Here is a 23,446-nt window from a genome sequence, read left to right as displayed (position 1 = left end):
TGGGATAGGATGGGGGGTGGTGGGGTCAAGAGTTCAGCCACTACATGCTTGAGGTCTAGGGTATGCATTTCGCCACTTTAACACACCAATGGTCTTGTCAATGGTCACAGAGTCTACCTAGGACCCATGGGCCCTTTTTTAATGGCGGTGTTGAGGACTGGATTCCAGCTCATTATAAGCGCTAATTTGCCACAAGGACGGTGCAGAAAGCACAGGTTCAGGCTCAAAGCAAAGCTGGCTGAGAGGCAGGAGAGGCTTTTTTCATGCACGGCACATTTTTGATGGAGGAGAAAGAAAGCGAAGGGAGGTTATCCTGGAGGTGTTTGATAAATGAGCACCCACCATCCAGCTCTTTACCACCACCCACACCCAGGCCACCCTATCCCCACCCACCCTGAGCTTCTGATTACCCTTTGAGGACACTGTAACGTAGCCTTCATGGTCATAATCTCGGTGCATACACAGCACTGCAAAGCAGCTGACACCCCAACCTCCCCACCCCAACAGTGATGAAAGCAGAGCAGGTGAGGAGTTCACATCTGCACCTAGGCTTTAATCAACTTTCCTGCAGACATGCAGTAATGTAAAACAGAGGATGAGAGGCCAATCCCATCCCTTGACACTATAACAAGCCCTGCTTGCCCCCCTCCACCACCCCCAACGTGCCTTATCACAGACTAAGTGAGGATAGGGAGTATAAGGGGGATCACAGCTTTTCTTACCCCACTCGGCGGCTCCTGACGTCAGTTGCCTAGTTTACAGGAGCTGGGTGGTGGTGGTGGGGGGGGGGGCACAGCAGAAAGCCTCCGGACCAGACAGGCTTTTTCTCTCTGTGCTTTGACAAGCTACCTGTGCTGATGGACACAGAGAACAGGGCCACTCTGGGTAGTCAACAAAGGCTTTGAGTTGGATGTGTCTGCAGGAGCCGCTGCAAGTGATGTTCAGCCAGCGATACATGGATCAGATCCATGTGCACTGTCACACCGGCACTGGTGTTGTATATCAGTGAGACACTCCAGTTCTCATCTGGAGGGATGCCAGTCTGATGAGCTGGGAGCTAGGAGGCTTTTTTTTTTTTTTTTTTTGTGCAAATTTTACTTTACTTTTTTTTCTCCCCTCATCTGCAGTGCACTTAGAGAAAGAAAAGAGAATCCTACATGCTCTTTAAGGATTTGCTTTTAAAGCAGATATGAGACAGGGACCGACGAGGCCTTTTTGTTGCATTAAAATGTGTGAAATGTGGATCATTGCGAAATGTCACCGACAGCCATGGTCACGTCCCCTACCTGCTTATGAGCACAGACCTGAATTTTATCCCTTTTCTAAAGGCAACTTCCTCTGGCTGCAACTGAGAAAATTAGACCATTAAATATAAGAAAAAGAACAGTGAGAGTTTTCTGTGTGTGTGTGTGCGTGCGTGTGTGTGTGTGTGTGTGTGCGTGTGTGTAATGTGTGTGCATGCGTGCGTGTGTGAAAATGGCCTACGAACAGCTCTGGTATGTGTTTATGTGGGATGTTTTATTAAAGGTGTCTGTCTATTGTGTTTTAAAATGGAGCTTGCTTGACCTCCACCACACGACCGAGCGCTGCTGAAATATTTACCATCCGCAAAAATTGTCACTTTGCCCGACGTCCCCCGATCAGTCATCTGGCCTGTGTGACCCTCGATTACTTCCACCCCCTGCCTCCCTGTCAGGCCTACATGATCAGGCCCTGGTGGCTGCTTTTGTCCTTTTCCCTCTGTAATGTAGTATTTCATGCTTTCTTGCCCGATCTGCTCGATCAGCAGTATTCCCTCTGTCCCTCTGTACCTCCCCCTAGTTCACCCTGTCCATTTCCTCCCTCCATTGGTTTGACATACACAGCAGAGAGCAGAGAACTTGCTTTTCACCAAGGTGGATTCGGTGGAAGTTTAGATCATGATGCGCTTATTGACTTTCTTTCGCCTCCCGTCTTTGAAACCTGTATTTGAATAATGGTGAATAAAGAGAAATGTCAGAATGGCCAGAAAATGACATTATACTCGGTTCTCCTGTTCATATCTAATTAAAGTCATTCCTGATATTATCTCAGAGCTCGTCGCAGCGCAGATAGAACATAACAATTCCTTCAATGTTGACGAATACTTAACTGTCAGAAAGTAATTATAAAATAGTGTTACTCCCCCAAAAATGGTGAATTAAAGTTTTACTAAAACCGTCAAGAGTAGAAGTTAATATGTAACATGAGGTTCCTGAATGAGATCAGATATAATCCTTCTGCTCTTTCCCTCCATCGTTGGATAAACAGAGACAATCTCCAAGCTCTCTTTATTTATATCCTTAAGACCAAACCCAAACCTTGACTGTATATTTTTCTTTTGAAGATCCCTTCCATGGATTAAGGTGCTCCTAATTGACTCAATTATCCCGTCCAGTCAAAGTTTGAAAAGTGAAGTGTGGGTTGCGAGGATTTTTCTGGCATTAAGTCGTCATTGAGGGGGCATGCGGGCCCAGTGTATTTACTGCCAGAGCCCGCGTTTATCCGACCTGATGCCTCTAATGCGGGTATCAATCTCCACAATGCGTTCTCCCTCCAATATGGGTCGTGTCATCTCTGGTTAGTGGAGTCTCCTGATGAAATTGTCCAAAACTCCACCGATCAATCAGGCTTGCCAGGGGATTGATTTTCTTTCATCTTTCTCGTCTTCTCTTTCTCTTCCTGCCCCTCTCGATTCCGAGGCCTCTGATGTTTCTCGGTGTAAGACGAATGTCGCGCAGAGGGTAAAAGAATGGCTTGATTTGACCCACACCTACAAAACATTTCATGTTTTTTCTTTCTCTTCCCCTTCAGATCCTCTGTTTTCTCTTCAGATTTTGGTAAACGAAGCACCTCTCCCACCCAGATCTTTTCCCCTTCTATCTACATTAGATCTCATCCTGGTCTGTTGAAAAATATTTCTCCAGTCGGTAACTAAGTCATTCATTTATTCTCTCTCTCTAGATAAAATATACATTGTAGGAGGAGAGTAGTGAAAAGGCTGCACGGCAGGCACGCAGACAGGTCTGCCCCTGGTTTTCCTCTCCGGCTTGGGACGGCACCGCTCGGCAGATCAACACCCCCTCTGCCCCCCATTTATATGGGCCTCACGACTTTCCCCATAATGAAATATTCACAGGTCACTGGTTCCCTGAGAAATGATGGGGGTCAGTCAATTGCTTTTCAGCGAGTAATTTTCTCCCCCTTCAGACGGCCCTGCTTGTCGTGTTGACAGTCATTAGCGCAGGAGGAAGGCTGGATCGAAGCGCAAGTGTGACACTTGTCAGACAGTAGCAGTCTTTAGCTCCTCTGCCTTTCTTTTATTTCCCGCCACCTTTTCTTCTTCTATTTTATCTAGCTTTTACGCTCCTTTTTTGTGCACCCAGCTGCTTTTCGCCTGGATAAATCATGCTACTGCAGGGTTTTTGTTTTTTTTTTTCATATTTTTACCAGCCCCTATTTTTTTTTCTCATTTTAGCTTTTCTTGTTGTCTTCTTTTGTAAAGCTGGTTAATTTCATTCAAAGAATTTCCTTCATGCTTCTGTGTAAAAATTAGCTGGCTACCTACTGGTCTTCTGAATGTCCCTTTTTTGTGTAATGATTCACTTTGAAACCAGGCCATCAAAAGCCAATCAAAAGAGACACTTCAGATTTGGTGATTGGTGATTAGACCTCTGGAAATCCCAGGGAAAGTTTAGCCAAGGCTCTTTTTTCTTTATGACTCAGCCTGACCTTTAAAGATATTACCGTTTGACATGATGAATGGTGCACGGAGGAGACAGAGACTTTTCCTATTAACCAGCTGTGGTGGAGGGAGATCACACTCCTTCCTCAATCCCCGCCCTCTCACCACACCTCCGTGTTCTTAAAGGGGGGAAGAGAGAAAGAGAGTCACGTCAAGCGGTGACATAGTGTTAAAAATGATGTTGGGGGTGGTGGTGGGGGGTGGGGGCTGTTGAGTGGGGTTCTTCGGTGGTAAAGGCACCGCAGATGGCTAGCCTGACCCCGAGGAAAACTCCAATTAGCTAACAGTAATGGCTGGGCCCGGTGCCTTGTGTCTGCAGGCAGCCACGGCACTGACCCTTGGGCCTCACGTTCCCTCTATGTGCTGCGATGTGATGGAGAGCTGCAGAGCAACCATGGCAATCTGTTTCCATTGTGTCAGCTGCCACATAGTAGCACTGCATTCAGAGCCTCAGCACGCGCACACACACGGACACACACAGACACACACACACAAATGCCTGCGTACTCGGATTACACCAATATATTCAGCTGATTCTGGCCTTAAAATAACCAGTAGATGTCACCAGACAGGCTCGTCTGATTTGATGCAGGCTTGTTGTGTTTGGACCAAAACTTGTGTTCAATTAAATAAATAAGGGTCCGGACCATTAACTCTGCTGTGGAGAGTTTTTGGTCCAATTTGGTGGTTGTTCTGGTTGTTAGCCACCAGCATAAAGGGTCTGAAAAAACCAGAGGAATTTGGTGAAAGTTTGGGCATCGGCCAGAAACTTGCGTAATTAGTTTTTGGCCCATTAGTTCAGTTAGTTAACAAAAAAAAAAAAAAACTACAACACTTCTGTAAATGAAAAGTAACTGGCAAATGTTTTCCATGACTGTCTATCACCATGATACAGGTGCAGATGAAAACTTTTATTAGAGGAGAGTGTGCAGCCATGGCAGAGGTAAAAATACGTCTTAGAAGTGCTTATGATTGGAAATGAAACTCTGTTTTTTGTTGAATTAAATAAGTGTCCTCCTCGTTAATGGATGCCTGACAGGCCCCTCTGTGGCTGCAGGTGGTATTTTGCAGTATATAAACAGGACTTCAACATCAGTGTGAAATCCAGTTATTGCTTGTCCATCATCAGGACCAGACCAGGACAGCCAGCCTCTGACAGAGAGGAGCAGGATCTCAGCCTTAGTGGCTCACAGAAAGAAAACGGAAATAAAATATCTAGATTTGACTGAGAGGTGACAAATTACAAATAAGGCTCGTCTTAATCACAGTCGTGACAACGATTGTTTGGCCACTTTCACTTCATTTCCTCCTCCTCTCCAGTTGTTCGGCATTCCCTTTTTTTTTTTTTTTTTACATGATCACACTGTTAACGTCTTCTATGCTGCGTCAGAGCTGCACACAAGTGATTCTTTAGTCTCTCTCTTGTCGACTGACGGCAGCATTTCCTTTAGCAACTGGCTCATTTTCTGATTTTCACCGTTCTTAAAAGTCTCAAATCTCTGATTATGTGTCTGAATGAAACAGAATGCAGCTGCCTCTTTTTCCATAATGTAAATCAATGTTTGTAATCCGCTAGTTTTGGGAACAAATTCCTCATACTTGGTCCTCAACTGTAGTAATTTCCCTCTGTATAAAAACATGAAAAGTTTATTTATTTATTTGTTTTGGGGGGTTTTTTTGTTTTTTTTTATTCAACGTGTTTGCTGTGTATGCAGCCTCCTTTTCAGGCTTCGCCCTGCAGTGCTCTCACACAGTCGTGCACGTTAACTCTCAGTGCAGTCTCAGTTTTCTGCTGATGGCTACCAAGCGGCTCAGTTAGGGGATAAGTGCTTTGCTGAAGGGCACGTGGGTTGGAGATAGTAACTTGGAGGAAAGTAATTTACCTGCCAACACTTCATGCTTACAGCCAGTGTGAGGAATTATATTTGGCAGAAGAAATTTCTTTAAATTTCAAGTTTCTGCTCCCACTGATAACAAATGTACCCCTCTTAGAGAATGGTACATTTGGAGTATTACACTGTTAATGAAGTGTATTTGAATGAGGGATCATATATCCGTACAAATATACAGCAAGTTGTGTATCCACATTGATTTGTGTTTCTTGGCCTCTACTTTTGATCTTGTAGCTCTTAAAGAACAAAGCTGCTGTTATTCCATTTTTCTTTTAGTTCCAGTTCTTCGTACTGAAAATGTAAATCTCACACATATATATCATATATGTCTCATTTTTATAAAAGCTTCAGTAACGTCCTGTAACAGTCGGTCGCTGTAGTTGCAGAACGTTACAGAAACAGTGTATCTGTTGGGAACTACTTTCAGTGGCGGATTAATCCACATTTAGTGCTCTGGTGAGTATTTGGGGCAGCAGGACGGTGTGTGTGTGTGTGTGTGTGTGTGAGTGTGTGTGTGTGTGAGTGGGTATGTGTGTGTGGGATTTGTGTGAGTCATAATAAAAAGCACTGTCTGTGGTGATGAAGGAACATGTCACTTAGTGAAGTGTGACAGTGCGTGTTTGTAGGATCGGTTCATCGTCAGTTTTGCTGACGGTTAGAGAATTATAGAATATCACCAGCCTTCTCCTTTAACTGCAACAATGACGCTTATTATTGCTGCCTCATCCTTATTCTGCATTTTGTCTTGAGGATAGCGAATACGGAGAGAAGCTGCCCGCCCGTTCTCATCAAAATGTCACTGCCCTCGTGATGTCGTGAGCAGTGTGGCCCCTGCTGGAGGCCCCATTAATACAAACTTTGTACTTAAAAATGAGTGGTGATTAATTAGGAAGGATAGATCTCTCCTTCCGCCTCTCTATTTCTGTATCTCTCCTTTTCTCTCTCTCTCTCTCTCTCTCTCTCTCTCCGCCCAGGGGGCAGATGTTTATAAAGAGCAGATATTGCAGTGCAGCAAAGCCAAACATACATACAGCCTCGATCAGAGAGCAGAGCTGCTTCAAAGATGGTTTGATGTTGTTTAGATTTTGATAAACATGATCAAAATGTGAGCAATCTTTCACATTACAGTGTGTGTGTGTGTGTGTGTGTGCGTGTGCGTGTGTTTTACATGTAAACAAGGGACCTGCTGTGTATCACTATTACAGCTTGTGTCAACATGTAAACATCGCACGGCATCAATCTTGCACTCAGCACAAGTGGACAGATCTATTATGTAAAAAGCCCATTTGCCCGACATATTCTTACCAAAGATGGCCTCTCGCACTGGGAGGAGTCTCATCCAGCGAGTATTGATAGGCTTATTGATTGATTGATGGTCCCCAGTGATTTATCGATTCATCTCAGTTCCAAATGAGCTGCGAGTGCTTTTCCTGCCCAGAGGAAAACAACCACACTCTCAGACAAGCCCCGTAATGAGAATTCACCGACTTACTTTGAGCCGAGCTGCACCGCGTACACCCCCCCTTCGAATCTGATCTTTTTTTTTGGGGGGGGGGGGGGGGATACGCTATTTGAAATTGAAAATGAAAATTGTTGCGTGGTGTTGTGCTGTGAGATTTAGAGAAAGATTCGCTCAGGCAAAGCACTTTACCCCATCTCTGTACAAAGTCAATCTCCTCCTCGCGAGGTTTTAGGAAGAGTTTCGGGGCGTCCTTAGGTAGTTAAAAGTGCATCGACTGTGGATGGGCTAGTGGGATGTGTAGATTAATGCAGTGGAAAGCCATCCCTCAAAGTGCTTAGAATAATTAGAGTCAGGCTTCCAACAGAATGGGCATGTCACTGGAGGAAATTGTATTTTTATTTACTGTGTCGGGTCTCCCTTGGCCTCTCTCTCGCTCTGTCTCTGCCTCTCTCCATTTGTACAGCGGCGGAGCTCGGTATTCAGGAGCCGGGTGTTTCTCAAAGTGTCTTAAAGATGCTGTCAGCGCGCCGTGATGCATCTCTCGGATTTGTATCTCCGCGTGTTTCCACGTGTGGGCGCGCACCATTTGTATTCTGCGCAGGCATTTGTATTCAGGAGCGGATCCAAGTTCTGTAGGTGTGCATATTCACATATGTATCAGAGCTCGCAACTACGTATGTAAATCTGCTTCATTAGCATGTGTTTGAACTTTCAGATGTGCATATATGTGAAGGCGTGTGTTTGTCTTTATGGTTGAAACTGGAGTACTGTACTCGAGTATTTCTGTTTTATACTTCTAATTCACTACATTTCAGAGGGAAGCCTCGTACTTTTTACTCCAGCACATTTATTTGAGAGCTGTATTTACCAGTTCCTTTACAGATTAAAGCTGTGTCATATCTTTTTTCCCGTGGATCAGTTAATGATCATTGATTGCACAATGCTTTAAACAACACATAGTTGGATTAATCTGACTACAAGAAAATGGAATAATGATTCTCATGATACAGGAAACAGGACAAAATACAGAACACACTTACAGTGAATAATAAATTCAGACACAACCTGAGATATTACTCACAAACATCATCAGCTTTTAGAATATGATGTGTAGTCATAGATTCAGTTACCCAGCAGCACAGATAGTAGTTAAATTAGCTTCATCTCAAACAGCTACAACATCACCTGTAAATCTTGAGTCTTATATTTTGGATTTTTTGTATATTCTGGGTGAATCTGTCTCTGTGCTGCTGTGACGGATGCAATTTCCCCACTGTGGGACTAATAAAGGTGTATCTCACCTTATCTTATCTTATCTTAACACTCACAGAGGCCACGTTTCCTCCAAATGAATAGTTACATAAGCATTTACTGATAATACTCGTATTACCTAAACCATGCTAGGTTTTTTTTAGTCTGTTGTATTGTTACTTTTACTTAAGCTTCATCCACCCCTTCTTGTGTGTGTGTGTGGCTGCATGTCGGCTTGCACATCAAAGTGTAAAGGCATTTCCCATCTCAGTGCAGTGGACGCTGGTGGACAGGAGGCGGGCCATTGATAAATTGATCACAGTGAAATTGTGGAGTAGTGAGACATGCTCTAAATCCCTCCCCCATCACCACACATCCCACGCACGCACACACGCACGCACGCACACACACACACACACACACACACACACCACAGCTCTGGCATCAATTATTGTGGATTGCGTGGTTGACAGAGTGTAAACCAGGTGCCAGCCCTCAATCCAATTAAAGAGATTTAATTGGAGAAAATAAATGGAGTGTGTCCACAAAGTCCTGGCCTACCCACATTTAGTAGAATTTTTTTTTACCTTTTTGAAAACTAAGGTTTTGTTTATGAAAGACTGATTGAATCTAATAAAGCCTCAAGGCTGTTGCTTTTTCCAGACTGGCTTGCTCCACAGGTCAGTAATGCAAACAATCCAATTTCTCCCGTCTGAGAGCTGTACTGGCACGTAGAAATGGGATTATTATCTAAAATGGGCCCAGCAGGTGTTTCTGTGATACAGTGTAATTTTAGGAGGGTGATAGCGTTTCGCGTGGCCCAGGCTTAAATTCCCAGAGGTGCTTTTAAAAGGAACATCTAACAAATAAGTTGGCAAATCTGCCACTCCGGCCTGTTAGCATTATTACCACAGAGCAGGCTTCATAACGGGGCTGTTTCCTGAACGGATTTCCTGTGCCTCCACGAGTGGTTCGTCTGCAGTTGTCTGTGCGAAACGGCAGCCATCACAGTTTGAGGAGTTCGTCGAGCTAAAGAGCGCCGTCTGAAGCGGTCAGGTAGCGCTCGCAGCGGTCCCGACTTCTCCACACCTAGTTCTTTTCTACCCAAATTTGTCCCCGGGGATAAGAGAGTGTGGCTCATCCCCATCACCATCTCCCCCTCGACTCCTTGCAAGGGACAGACATGCATAATTCAGGATTGTTATCTGTCTGCTGGTAACCCCCTTCTTCCCCCATATGCGCGCACACACACACACATACACAGATCTGCAATGAAACAGTCTGACTGCACATCAATGATTCACCAGACAGCAGCCCCCCCCCCCCCCTCCTCCCCGCCTCCCCCTCTCCGTTGAGGGAATCGTATGGAGCCGACAGGGACTCCACAAGCATGCAACTTCCTATAATTGGAATGAAAAAGGGGTGAGTGGGGGAAATGCTGTATCAGGGATCTGGCGAGAGCGGCATAGGTGTTAAAACAGCCATTCAGCAGTGTCAACCAGCAGATGGGCGACTGGGTGTGTGCGTCGGCCCACTCGTTAGCCACCGTGAGAGACAATGGGAGAGGACGAGACGCGTCACAGTGCCAAGGGTTTTAAAAGGGAGAAACACTTCAGAGTTTGGATTCATCTCTATGAAAGCAGATTTTAACTGTCTGAAATACAGCAGCGCTGGCACTGGAGACCAAAAAAAAAAAAAAAATCCCTCCCAGCTTCCTGCTGCGAGCATCTCCGTTTCCCCGGGTTGCCCCTGCCTCTTTATCCTCCCAAGTTCTCTTTCTCTCTTTCTCACTGCGCTCACCTTTTTGTTTCTTAAACATCACAGGAGCAAATCAGCAGACAAGCGATTGTACAAGTTTTCTCAAGCTTTCAAGAATTACCACCATTTCATCATGGATAATCACAGTTAATAACCCTTCTCATTAAGGAGACGAGAATCACGGGTCATTAATATTGTTAATATCTTCTCCCTTTCCTTCTCTTCTATCTCTCTTATTCCCCCTCTCTGTGTGCCAGAGGGAGCGGAAACAAAAGGATGACTAAAAAAGAGCTTAGCGCGACAGTGATTAACCGATCGGGGTAGATGGACTGTGATGAATCAAAGTTATCTCTCAAATCTTAATAACTGGAATTAGCCCCTGATTAGATGAGCTTTGGCTACAGCAGGGAGCAGTCTGCATTTTCACTTCAAAGAATCCCGCCCATGTAAACCTGTCCCTCCTTCCACTGCAGAGCAAAGACAGAAAAAAAAAATCAGTGAGGCAAATAGGCCAATGGAAAGCAGAGCGATAGATTACAAAGGGAGTTACAAGAGAGCAGAGAGAATGAAAAGAAGCAGAGATAACGACATTGTTACACCTGTTTTCCTCCCAGAATTTGGTCATTGTCATGCTTCTTTACCGTTTATCTCTCTCTCTCTCTCCCCCTCTCAGTTTTCCTCTTTCTCCAACATGCTCGAGGTCCAGTGGGAGGTGTCAGAGTCTCTGTGACAGGGTCATAATGAGAGTGGCACTCTCCTTCATTTGCATATGTTTGCCATTGTCACAGCGGTCAAGGAATGTCATGTCGAGATTCCTGCATGCTTAAGTAATGGCATTTTGTCCCCACGAGGAACTCTGGCCCCCGTATCATCACCCCTGCATGCCAGAAAAAGACTGAATTAACATGACAATCAGCTGATTCTAAAGCAAATGTTGGCATTTTTGTCCCCTGTAGAATTACAAAAGACTCATCTGTAATCTGAAGAGCAGTGCGCTGGCATGACAACGCTGTGGAATTGATTTACAGGTTTATATGACCAGAATCACAGAACATCCCACTGTTCACTTATCGGTTTTCATTTTATTCGGGTCTTTATCGTAGTGATCAATAGCAATCTCATTTTTAATAGAATATATGTCAATATCGCTTTGTTCTGACAACGTCAGGAAAACAAAAGCAGAGGAAAAGTAGATGAAAAAGTTCTTTGGTGTGTCTTTGACGGGGTCAAAGCAGCACAGTGTCTGTTCTCGCTAATAAATGAGTCTAAACACCAAACTGGATGCATCCCACAAGTTAATCCAAATTCTGACACCCAGTCTGGAGTAATTAGTCCCAGATGTAAATATCTGTTATGCAACAAAAGAGGCAACAGCACTGAAACAGACAATTATCTCCTCTTATGGCGTTGGCAAAATGCTATGAGTCTAACCATGTGTAACTGATGGCTTTTTCACAGGGCCTCCAGGCTTATTTGGATGTGTTTTTGTTTATTTATTTATTTATTTTTTCCTGGATTTTTGCTGTGCAGCGCCTGAGCCCAGACGGAGCTGTGGCTGAGACAGACAGGTTCATTACATGTCACAGGAGTTCAAAGTGATCCTCTGTCTACTCTGTTTATTAAGTGGCGCTCCAGCGTCTCTGAGGTATAGTAACACTCACAGTTGCACTGCTAAGAGCAGTCCCATCTCGGTGCGAGGCTCCGTGTGCAGCGCCTCCGCTGCAACGTAATGAAGAAATCAGCAAGGGATTGAGGAAAATGAACTCTCTTCCTAATACATCCATCCAAGGACGTGGAGCAAATAAGTGCTCCCAATAACGAGGAAAAATCACGTTAGAGGGGATGAAACATATGTGACATGTGAAAACGATTAAGCCTCTCGGAAAAAGAGCGGCAGAAACATGCACGAAATCTAAATTGACTTGGACCCGGAGCGAAGACACTGAGTGTTTATTTTCATGAATTGATTTTTCCACAAATGAGGTGGAAAAATGGAAAGACGGGAGTTTGCAAGGGAGGAAATGTGAGACAAAACAATAACCCTCTCCCCAGCCTATTTGAAATCATAAACCTACTGTAGTGGTGAGGAAGACCGGGGTTTCGTTGAGGTGGGGGTGTGTTGCGAATCTGCATTAAATTGGGCTGCTTCTCCGCATCTCCCCGCTCTCTCTCCCAACATCGCGCTGTAATTGGTTGACTGGGGGGAGGGGAATAGCCGTTGCACCAAATATGTGCCTCATCATGAGAAACTCAGCTGAAGGTGTTTTGTTGTTGTTGTTTACCTCTTCTGAGTTTCTCTTTTCTGGCTCACCTTGGATTCACTGTGTGGCATGTGGTTGTAATTAACACATGCCGCAGCCTCTGGTGAGTGTTAACAGAGAGAGCTGAAGTAAGATCATGTGGCTCGCCTAATTAAAATGGACCCGGCTAGACAGCCTTTATTTATGCGCCTTCAAGACAAAATGAATGCCAGTTGCCTGTGGAAATCATCTCAGGCCGTCTTTTCTCCTGCCTGCCTGACTGTCTGTGTGCGGGGCTACAATTAACCGAGCATCAGCAGCAGAGCCGGGGACAACAAGAGGCTTTCATGCAGCTGGCTGAAAACCACTCAGTGTTTCGTTTGTGTTGCATCAACTGATTGCTGTACGTTGGCCTCCGCCGAGATGCATTACGCTTTTCACTATAAACTCTGCTCGGGTTTGTGCTGTGACGGCCCAGCGGGATTTGTCACAAGTTTGCCACTGTCACTGTCAGGCGGTCATTAAAACCAAATGAGCGTTGTTCTGGAGAGGAACGCTCCGTGCACGATGCTTTGGATGAGACAGGAACAATTTTCAGGCACAGAAAAGCTTAAGATTCACTTAAAAAATGTTATGTCATCTGTAATCTGACAAAGCAAGTTGCTTGTGTACATTTTTCATGAAGGAATGAGACAGCAATGCTTTATGTTAAGTCAACATTAAACTATTCAGGCTGTTTGGATTATGCAGAAACACTGCAGAGCTCTTCATAAATCTGTTTGAATTGCTTAGTGTATAGAATCAGGGGGAACATTTCTTGCTTCAGACTATTAGTGTCATACAGTAGGAACCATGTAAAGGAGCAAGGTCTTTGCTGAAAAATGATCCAAGCTGCATGTGACTGAGCTGAAGCCATAAAGCTGCCCACTCCATCACGACTCCTATCGCCGAGATTGATCAACCCGCTCCCATTTGAGTGATTTCCCTCCGGATTCAATCCAGCGCAATTAGTCGCCTGCCGTATTTTGCTTTCGCGTCGCTCTTTGACCCTCCATCGCACGTATGAGTCAGTGCAGCACTCTGCTGATATGAGTTCCTCCTAACAGCTCCTGTATTTGCACAGCCCATCTCCTCTTGGCCTCTCAACACAGTCCCTCCCGACGCCGCTAAAGAGGATCACGGATCGCTGGCGAGCGGCCAAGTCGTTGTACCTGCTGAGATGGAATATAGCCTTGACCATCCACACCGGGGTTAGCAGCAGTGGAAGTCTCCGTCTCTCTCTGAGTCTCGGTTCTGTATGCTGGGACTTTCTCTCAGACTGCCAGCCTCAGCAGTGGACATCGTCACACGGCCCTCCTGACCTCTTTGGCTCCTGATGCTGACTGTAAAAACAAAAACTCCGCTCCAAAAGTGATCTCCTTAAGTAAGGGTTTCCAATCCAATTTTACGCAGGGAGAGTGCTTAAGATTAGAGATAGTGTTTTTTATTGTGCTCTTCAGTAATAGGAGTAGAAGGGGTGAAAGGAGAGATAGAGGGAAGGAGGGAAAGAGGAATGGAAAGGATGAGGGATCGATAAAGGCTGCTCTCTCTAGTTGCCTTTATTCTTCGTCGTCATGTCCATGGAGACGAGGTTCAGGCGGCTCATGGCAGCAGGCCATGTAAGGGGGGCATTAAAATGCCGCAAAGGGACCTGTATTTTTCTCATAAACAGGCCTGCAGGTAGAGAAACACTCTCCAGGATCCCAATATAACAACGACTTGTAGCACTCGCTCGCAGACGTAATGAACAGCAATCACTTTCAGCGGAATGAGATGTGCTGTGTACCTGACTGGTTTGTCATGGAGGGCTTTTCATTAGGCACCATGGATTATCTTGACGACGGCAAGTCAGCCCCAGCGAAAAGGGTGCGTGGCCGCCCTGGGACGAGCACAACTCCCCTGATTTGCATGGGCCTTTTTTCTTCTCCCAGTTCATTTCCAGTTGAATAACTCGTTTGTCACATACATCAGAGGAAGGCGAAGATCATACGAGAGCCAGTGTTACTTTGTGTTTCACTAATGAGGCCTGTACTCTCCGCCTCCTTGCTTTTGCCTTGCTGCCCTTTGAAACAGCAGCAGCAGCAGCAGCAGCATGGTGCTACAACACTTTAGTAGTTTTCTTTCTCCGATACCGAGCACCAGGCTGTTATCCTGTTTGTGTGTCACTTGGCTCCGTGTGCCCTGTGAGAGTAACGATTCAGACTCTGACCCGAGCACAGAGAGACACTCAAAGGCAGATGATGATTTAACAAGTTTAGTAGAACATGTCATGACTAATGCAGAACTGAAGAAGAAGGAACAGAACAGTGATCAGTGCTGCATGTGAGGAAAGTAAACTAAATCATGGATTTCCCCAAACTAAGGAACTGTCAAATAAATAACCAAAGATGTAAAAAACAAGAAACTAAAACCAAAAAAAGCTCTTTTGCAACTCTCTCAGCAGAAACAGGAAACAGAACAAAGCACTCAAAACTGTCATGTTCTTAAGGAAATGTGATTTTCATTCATGACCAGACAAGAATCCCTGGAAAACTTTGGAATATAGTCAATATCCGCTGCTCATGAATGTCACAGGCCAAGTCCAGATTCTCTTACAGCGGAGGGCGGGGCCCTCTGCGAATGTGGTTTCTGACGGCCTGAGGTGTCACAGCATCTCGGATGTAACCGGTCAGTAGCCCAGCTGGCGTAAGGAGGTTTCTCAAAACTGGAATAAGGATTTGATGCTTGTATGATGATGTTTTCCCAATTGTAACCTCAGTATTATACGAACACACTCAGTAAAATCCTCAGCAAATCCTTAAAAACACTGATCAGGACCGTGAGCATTGCTCTTGACAGTGACTAACTAAAAGATCAGAACTGGAGCTTTGATCTCCGTCGTGACATGAACAGTGTTTGATGTACAGTCAAACACAGCACCTTCCTGTTTCCAGGCTGCTGAGCTTTCTGTCTCTACTGGACTGTTGAGCACCAATGTGTTGATGCTCAGGCTGGTTAAAAGGAGGACACAGGATCTGGTAGTACTTTCAGCTGTCATACCAGGAGGTGCATCTTTTTTTAGGTAACCAACCCCATTCTCCTTTAAAATGGGTGCTTAGAAGTTGAAAATTGCCAACATCAAGAGCTTCCTTGAATTAGAATGCCCCGCAATGCAAGTGTGTTATATAATGCCATGACTGGAGGGAGAGGAAAAGTAGAGCACAGGGGTAGAGATTAAAAAAGTTTCTGCATAAAAAGAGAGGGGGGAGGAAGAGATGAGCATGAAAGGGAAAGGGTGGAGGAGGGATTGAGGGAGAGACAGAGGAGATAGAAATGTAGTATAATGAAAAAGAGAGGGGGGGGGGGGGATTAGGTCAGGCAGGAGTGAGGGTCCAGCCCTGAAGCCCAGCAGGCTGCAGGAGGCTGGTCAGTCCTTCTCCTCTCTCAAGGCCTCTCTCTTTTTTCATTTAGATAATGGAGCATTTCCTTAATTGGCAGAGCACAGTTTATGCTGAGGTTTGTTTGCCAACACGTCAGAGTAGAATTATTTCCACTACATTTACAGCATAGTGTTGCTCAGCTCTCTCATTAAAACCACAGCCTCCTTCTGCCCAGATAGAGCTTTCTGTGGGAATCTGCAGAAGGAGGCCAAACACCACGGCAACAAAAAAAGAATAAAACACATTTATCTCCTATCTCACCATCCCCAGCCAGCTTGTAAAGGAAGAGACAGAAACTTCTCTATCTGTTTACTGTTATTGTTTTTCTCCAATCATAAACCCTTACTTCTGGCTGCTATTGTTTGCTTTTTCCTCCTTTCTCTCTTATCGAAAGAGTTATGCGTTGAGCTCGCATGATCTGTATCTTTAAATTTGATTGAGGGTATTTGCAGGGGGTGTTATTGGATTTTGGTGTTATTGTCTCACCTTTTCCCTCAGTGTTTTTAATGTCGGGATGGATATCCGCTCCAGCAGCACTGATCTCACTGTTCCGCTCATTAGTCTGGATTCGCAGAGCCCAGTGCTTCGCAACAATAAGACATGCACTTCTGTAGTCCAGCCATTACCGAGTTTAACAATGTGCACCAGCCAGAAAAGTCCATTATTTCTGCAGCTCATCATCTCAAGCATTCACACGAGTAAAAGGGTCTGTGAAACTGCTTCATTGCAAAGGACCATCTATCACTTAAGTCAGGAGCAGAGGGCAAAAAACATATGTGGTGCAGATAACACACGGTGAGAGTCACGCGGATAAGACAAGGCTTGTGTCTCCGGTGAGTTTTTAAAAATGTCAAGTATCAAAAGATGGCATCAGCTGCTTGGTCACATTCTCAGCCTTTCCTGATTTAAATATGAATTTTGCAAGATTTTGATTTTTGTTTTTTTGTTTTTGCCCAGGTTCTTGTAAGGCGACTTAAAATTAAACGTTTGGTGCATTTGAGATTTGAAGAAAAATTTGAAAAAAAACAACAAAACAAAAGTGCTGTCACTGAAACCGGGATATTGTTTTGGCGCCTTTATTCCAAATGATTCTCTGAGACAGACACAGAGGCAGGGATAGTGAGCGGGAAAAGCTCATAAAGCGCAGCAGAGGTTGGTGTTAAAAGTAGGAAAGTGGAGCTTTGAGGGAGCAGCTGCTAGTTTAACAGACCTGTCATGAAATCAAAAGGCCTTATCAAAATTTTATCAATTAATTGATCTTTCCTCTTGTGCTTTGCCACAAGTGCAATTGAGATTCTCCCTGACTCTTGCCCCTCCAACAGCGAGCCATGCTCTACAACATAAACTGTGTTCATTAGCAATGATCAAGGAATTCCCTAATCTAAGATGAGATGTGATATGATGGCTGTTTCCCGCTTACTTAGTTGGTCTGCAGGACAACTCTCCCCAGTTGGCTTCCAAATTACACTGGGGAACTCGCACGTCTTTAATGCTGGTTGTACAACTCCAACAATGTACTTTAACTTTAATCTCAGCTGTAGCTCTAACACTTGCCCCCTGTTGTGCCTTTCTCACAGGGTAACCAAGAGGCCACCAACCCCCCAGAAGCGATGGCCCAGCCGTACACCCCAGCCCAGTACCCACCTCCCCCACAGAATGGCATCCCCGCAGAGTTTGCGGCACCGCACCCGCTTCCAACGCAGGACTACACCGGGCAGAGCCGGGTTCCTGAACACGCCATGACCCTCTACACGCCCACACAGACGCACAGCGAGCCGGCCGGCACTGACAACAGTACGCCCGCCATCACCGCCACCACGACCGCACCGGTCAGTGTCTTTCATCGTTATTTTAACATCAATGTAAAAATGAGTTATGATTGTTGACATTTTTACTACAAATCAACTTGATCGATTGGCAGCTTCTATCTCACACAGTCTGAGAAACGAGAAATTATTTATTATTATTTATTATTTAATTTATAATTCAAGATTTTTTAAACAAGATACGTCAACAGATTATTGCGACTTTAGAAAAGCACTGCACATTAGCGAGTAGCAGCAGACTTTGATGTCACGGCAAAGCTTGGTCCTCGACGGTGGAGGTGAATTTGATTGAAGATATGCTGATGAAATGAAAGTGCGTTTCTGAAGAGCCATTTGGGGCTCCCGAAAAAACACGTGAACCTGATCTGTTTTATTTATTTGCGTGAGGGAGGTTTGACATGCTGTAGACATGAATCATTCAGGACCTTGGAAAGGAGGACACACCCTCCCCTCCTGATCTTTTTGGTCACAGTTGAAGGAGCAAAAGAGAGATGCACTTTTGAACCAGCCAAAACCAAATGCTGTGCAGTCAGATCAGCTAATTATCTGTGAGTGCATCCAAATGTTTGAGACTTTCATGTAAATATAAGATATTATCATCTGAATAACTGTGCCAAGACCTGAGTATATTCCTTATTTCACTTATTTTACACCACTCTCACCATAGAGAGTGCATATGTTTAAAGTACTGACACCTCAACTGGAGACCAAACCCCTGGCAAGTGAGTGAAATTCCAAACTATATATTACACATTTCATTCTTGTGTACCGAGACTCTTATGTGAAGTGCCTTGACCTGGGATTTACTTTCACAAGAGGCAGATGTAGATAAAAGGGAGGACGACTTAGCTCCAAACTTTAGAGGCACGTCTGAAAAGACGGATAATGCCGGCAGAGATGAAAAAATAAGACCTCCGGACCTTCTTTTCTACTTTAGCACGAAAACACCTGCTGGTAGGGGTCACGGCGAGGCCACGGCCCTCCTGAGAGGGATCTGGGTCACTCATAAAGAACACTGTTAATAACTCTATTTTCCCAGCCTCACAATTACCGTACGGCTACGAACATTTGGCGGCAGAAAAGTGCTTACACAGCACAAGCACAGCGATAGAACTGCACAGCGTATTATCATCGGCTTGTAATGTAGCAATGTTTGATTCGAAGATTTGTGTGGCGCTCTCCAACTGCTCCACGGTTATGCACCGCACTTACAGTAATGGCTGGCACACAAGTGAGTTTAAAGTGAGGAGAGACTTGGCAGGAGGTTCAGCCTCCACCTCCTCCTCCTCCTCCTTCCTCCTCCGACACTGCACACCACTCCCACACTCTCTGTCGCTCACCGTCTCCCCTCTCTCCATTTCGCATTTGATTTCATTTCATCTGTTCACCCGCTGTGAAGAAAGCCCAGAGATGGTGGCCATGGAGAGATGAGAGCTCGCCTCGCCTTCCTTCGTGCTCTTCCTCTCTTGTGCTGTTGCCACTTTCCTCCATCTTCATTCTCTGCATCCACATCCACCCATCTTTTCTCAGGGAGGACAGAGAGATGAGATTAGTGGGGTGTAAACACAGTCTCTAATCCTCGGGGGCCGCTGGTGTAGTGTCGCCCACCGCTGTGTTCCCCAGCTTTAATGACAGACTCAGCCTGTTTGCTCTGGGTGCCACAGACGGGCCCAAGTGCCTTTGATTAGGGCACCCTGCAGAAACACAGATTGAGGGAGCAGATCAGCTACTCGCTGTGACTCCCCCCCTCACCCTCCTCCCTTGGCTCGACTCTGCTGTGCTCAGCTCCTCTACCCCACGACGATGCTTTACTCTGCACATCTTCTTGACTTAAAGACTTAAAAAGAGTCAAGAGAGAGTGAAAACTCAGTGAAACGTATGGATTCTGTGTGAATTCCCTGCAGAGAACGGAGGGAGTGTATGTTTTAATGAGGCGCGGGGACTCTCTTCACTTCTCCTCTCTGTTTCTGTCTGTGTCTACCAGTCCCCCGTCTATACTGGGAAGGTGGCGTTGTCCAGAGCCAGACCTCTGGGACCTCGCTCTGTGCCATGTTCAAACAAGCTGACTTGAAAGCAGGCGACTTGAGGAAGAGAGGCAGCCCCCAACTTTTCTCCAAATCCTTAGAGATGAGGGTAGCAGAGGGCTGCCAGGAAGCTGTGCTGGAGAAAAAAACGGAGCTCGTTATCTGGCTCAGTTCAAATAGTCTGAGGTTTGGTTGAATTTCATGAGTAATCATTCTCTTTTCAGATAACAAATTAAGGCAGTGGCGTTAGGGCAGCACTCAATTCCAGATTTTTCACAGCCCGTGTCAGCGGCATGAAGACTTTCCAAAGGGTATTCTGGGGGACTGTGATAACATAGACACACACACACACACACGAGCACACAAGGGCACGCCGAAAACATGGACAAGCACATGCAAACATTCATTACGTACACACACACACTCTCTCTCTCTCATCTCTCATGAGCTGTGTTTAAGGGATTGAGACTCCACTGGGGTGTAGCTTTCAGAGGCGGTGCTGATGGCAGCATGTAGGCCACCATTAAAAGGGGATGTCCGTGTTATCTGTGAGTGGGAGGAGTCACCGATTTTTTTTTCCCCACTTTAAATTCCCGTTTCAAAGATATTATAGATATCCTCAGTGCTCCTAAACATAAAAACTCTCCTGGACAATTCACAGGAAAAGGCTGGTGATATTCTGTGTTCTTCTTACTGCCAACAAATCCCATGAAAAGACCCAAATAACAGTGTATTAGTCCGCCTCTCAAAACTTTCTGACCTTCCATTTGTTTTTACTGAAGACATAAATACTTAACAACAGCTCATAAATATGTAGTTTCGCTTTTGAAAAAGGAAAAGTCTCAGTAATTTACCCAAAAAACAGCTGGACACAGTAGTGAACAAAACAAACAGGAGCAAATTGTGCCTTTGTTAGGAACTATTTTTAGCTGCGGATTAATCCACATTTGGTGCTCTAGTGATTATTTGGGGCAGCAGGATGGTGTGTATGTGGTACTGAGTCAAAATAAACTACAGTGTGCGTGTGTGTGTGTGTGTGTACTGACACAGTACTTGTTAGTTCATTGTTGGTTTCATGTTGTGATAAATGTCGGTGAGTATTAAACAGACGAATCATTTAAAGATCTTATTGTTTAATGGTGTGTGGTTTGACATGAACCTCAGTCACCAAACTAAACTGTTGTTGAATTCATCCAGAAAAACGTGGCACAATTTAATTTTAGCTCAGTGATGCTTCTCACTGAAATGCACCCTCCTTTTTTTTAACGTATCTTTTAATCAAAGATTTAGTCAAAGAACCAGATGTTTTGCTCGTCTTTCAGTCGCTCGTCTTTTGTGCTGATGATTGAATCACCAGAGTTTCGTGTCCATACAAGTGCTCCAACTGCCAGTCACCAAACATTGTCTATGCAGAAAATGAGCAGGATTTTTACTGTCTCTCCCGAACGCCTACAATAACTCCCATACCTCTGCCTTTCACTGCTTTATATGAACCAGGGGAGAAGGTGGGGGCAGCCCCTCTGCTCCACACTCAATCCCTTCCCACCCCCTGCTCTCTCAGGTGATGGAGGGGATATATTTGCAGCTTCTTTAGAAAAAGAAAACAAACAGTGAAGGACCGGGAGAGGAAAATAATGAATTAAAGCTCAGGCATTATAATTCTTGTGAGCGAAGACTCAGTATCCCCCCCCCTTCATTTAATCGGATGTAATCTACCTGCTTGGCAGCATTCCAATCAGATAGTTTCAATTATGCGCTTGTAATGCCACTCTGCGAGGAGGGGGAAAGTGCTGAGCAGAGCACTTTGCAGGCGATTTGCAAATAACAGCAAGGGAGTCTTTTAGAGAAATGACTGAACAGGAAGCCGGAGAGTTGCCGGAGTTGACAGCTCTCTCACTCTCTGGTTTGCTGGATTTGGCGGTGACGGTGTGTTTTGCATCCCACCTCCTCCCCCTTCCTCTGACAGCAGCTGTCGGGACAGTAAAGTGCCACTGAAGGTGGCCTCCTATGGTAATACGGAGGTAATTATTTTCCACTGCAACACCACCATCTCACAACCAGGCAGGCAGTTGGAGCCTCGGGAGCAGCGAGCAGAGGCAGGCATCCCGGATCTCAGTGACACTCCAAGTTATTGAGTTAGTAGGATGCAGTCTGGGGTGCTCGGGAGTCAGCAATTCAGTATTTGTGTTCTCCGTATGTGTATTTGCCCCCGATGTCAGCGTGTTGCCGGCCTGTCTCAGAGCAGACTGAAAGTTAATCTGGATGTTTGCAAACACGCAACTGCGCCTGCCGTGATAAAAAGCCAGACAGACAGAGCTGGAGGACAGCGGTGCTCAGTAGTCTGGCAACATACGCTAAAGGTCGATAGTGTCATGTGTGACCGATGAAACAGATTGACCCGCGGGGCTCTGGTACCTTGTCACCCTCCACGGTCCCAGCATCTGTCTGCAATGTGTCACCCCCAGGGCCCAACATGGCTACTCAGGCTATTAACCTCCAGCGCGCGAGGACACGGCAGAGTTAAGACCCCTCCGCCCGTCTCTCTCTGTCACAAATCCACTCCTCGCCAGCCGGCCGGTCGGCTCAGTGCATTTTCCAGCTCCCGTGTCCTTCGCCACTTGTTAACCTTTGGTCTGGACACCGTCGAGCCCAGGCAGGGCTCAGGAAGCTGCCACCAACCTGCCCTACCTGGATGGCTGCGGGGGAGACAAAGTGGGACCTTGAATCAAACAACTGTCACTGTTAACAATGTATGTCACCGTCTCGGAATGGGCCATAAAAACCAAATAAATGACGGCCATTACAGTGGAGATTGTGATTATGATAATGAGAATAATAAAGGCGATCATCATTACGATCATGATGATAATGATAATACTGTGATGATGAATTATAATGAATAAATCCCTACCCCATTTCCTAAATGGTGGGAAATGTATCACTAAGAGAGGCCTGCAGCCATCTGACAGCCTCAGAGCAGGGTGAGGGTTATCTGTGTGTGTGTGTGTGTGTGTGTGTGTGTGTGTGTGTGTGTGTGTGTGTGTGTGTGTGTGTGTGTATGAGTGTGAGTGTGAGTGTGTGTCATTTGAACTGTTTGTACTCCGGCAACAACCTACTCCCTTTTCACGTCTGTATCTCAGTACGAGAGCGTGTGTGTGTGTGTGTGTGTTTGTGACTTCCCAGCCAGTGTATAGTGTGTTTGCCATGCTCAGAGAGCACTTCCCAGGAGACCTTGCAGTTTACATATCACATTCAAATAGCTTTTGTGCTCAATATCTGCCACTTCCACTCTCTCGTTTCTCATTCTCCCCTCCTCTCTGTATTTCTTTATTTAGTCCTTTCTCAGAGTCACATTCACTAAATCAGGATTCATTTTTGCTCGTTTTGATCAATTGCACAATGGAGACTGCCCCCGCCAGCAAAACAAAACTTTGTTTATGTTTTCCTGATGAGTGACCTCTTGTGGTCACGAGAGCAATTACTGTCCTGTCTCAGAAACGGAGATGGAAGTGGTTGCAGTGTGGTTATAGATTTACAAAACCTCTTAGGGAGGAAATCAGGCAAATGAGTTTGTGTCTGACTTTGACTCCACCTCCTGTCTCCAGCTAACAGTTAGTGCTGGTCCCTTTTAACCATGACTGGATCTCCAAAGTTCAAATACACCCACCATCTCCTATAATGTAAATACTACTACTACTACTACTAATAATAATAATAATAATAATAATGCTGGTACTTCTTGATGAACAGTTTATTCACCTGTGCAGAGTCT

The 23,446-nt window shown here is 45.3% G+C and overlaps 1 protein-coding gene across 2 annotated transcripts in view; it reads left to right on the top strand.

Moving 5' to 3' along the window:
* The window catches only part of LOC121198956 (RNA binding protein fox-1 homolog 3-like), a 73,853-nt gene that overhangs the window by 26,309 nt on the left and 24,098 nt on the right, over positions 1 to 23,446 (top strand). Inside the window, exon 2 of one of the 2 annotated variants that reach the window (XM_041063357.1) lies at positions 17,402 to 17,653. In XM_041063357.1, coding sequence (XP_040919291.1) covers positions 17,402 to 17,653 — 252 coding nt within the window. Of the gene's footprint in view, positions 1 to 17,401; positions 17,660 to 23,446 lie in introns of those variants that run through there. The other variant, XM_041063356.1, reaches the window with a different exon arrangement.

The sequence above is a fragment of the Toxotes jaculatrix genome, chromosome 18 (assembly GCF_017976425.1).
Source record: "Toxotes jaculatrix isolate fToxJac2 chromosome 18, fToxJac2.pri, whole genome shotgun sequence".
Taxonomy (NCBI): domain Eukaryota; kingdom Metazoa; phylum Chordata; class Actinopteri; family Toxotidae; genus Toxotes; species Toxotes jaculatrix.
Note: the sequence above shows the minus strand (reverse complement) of the source record. Positions and strands in the feature narration are given on the sequence as shown.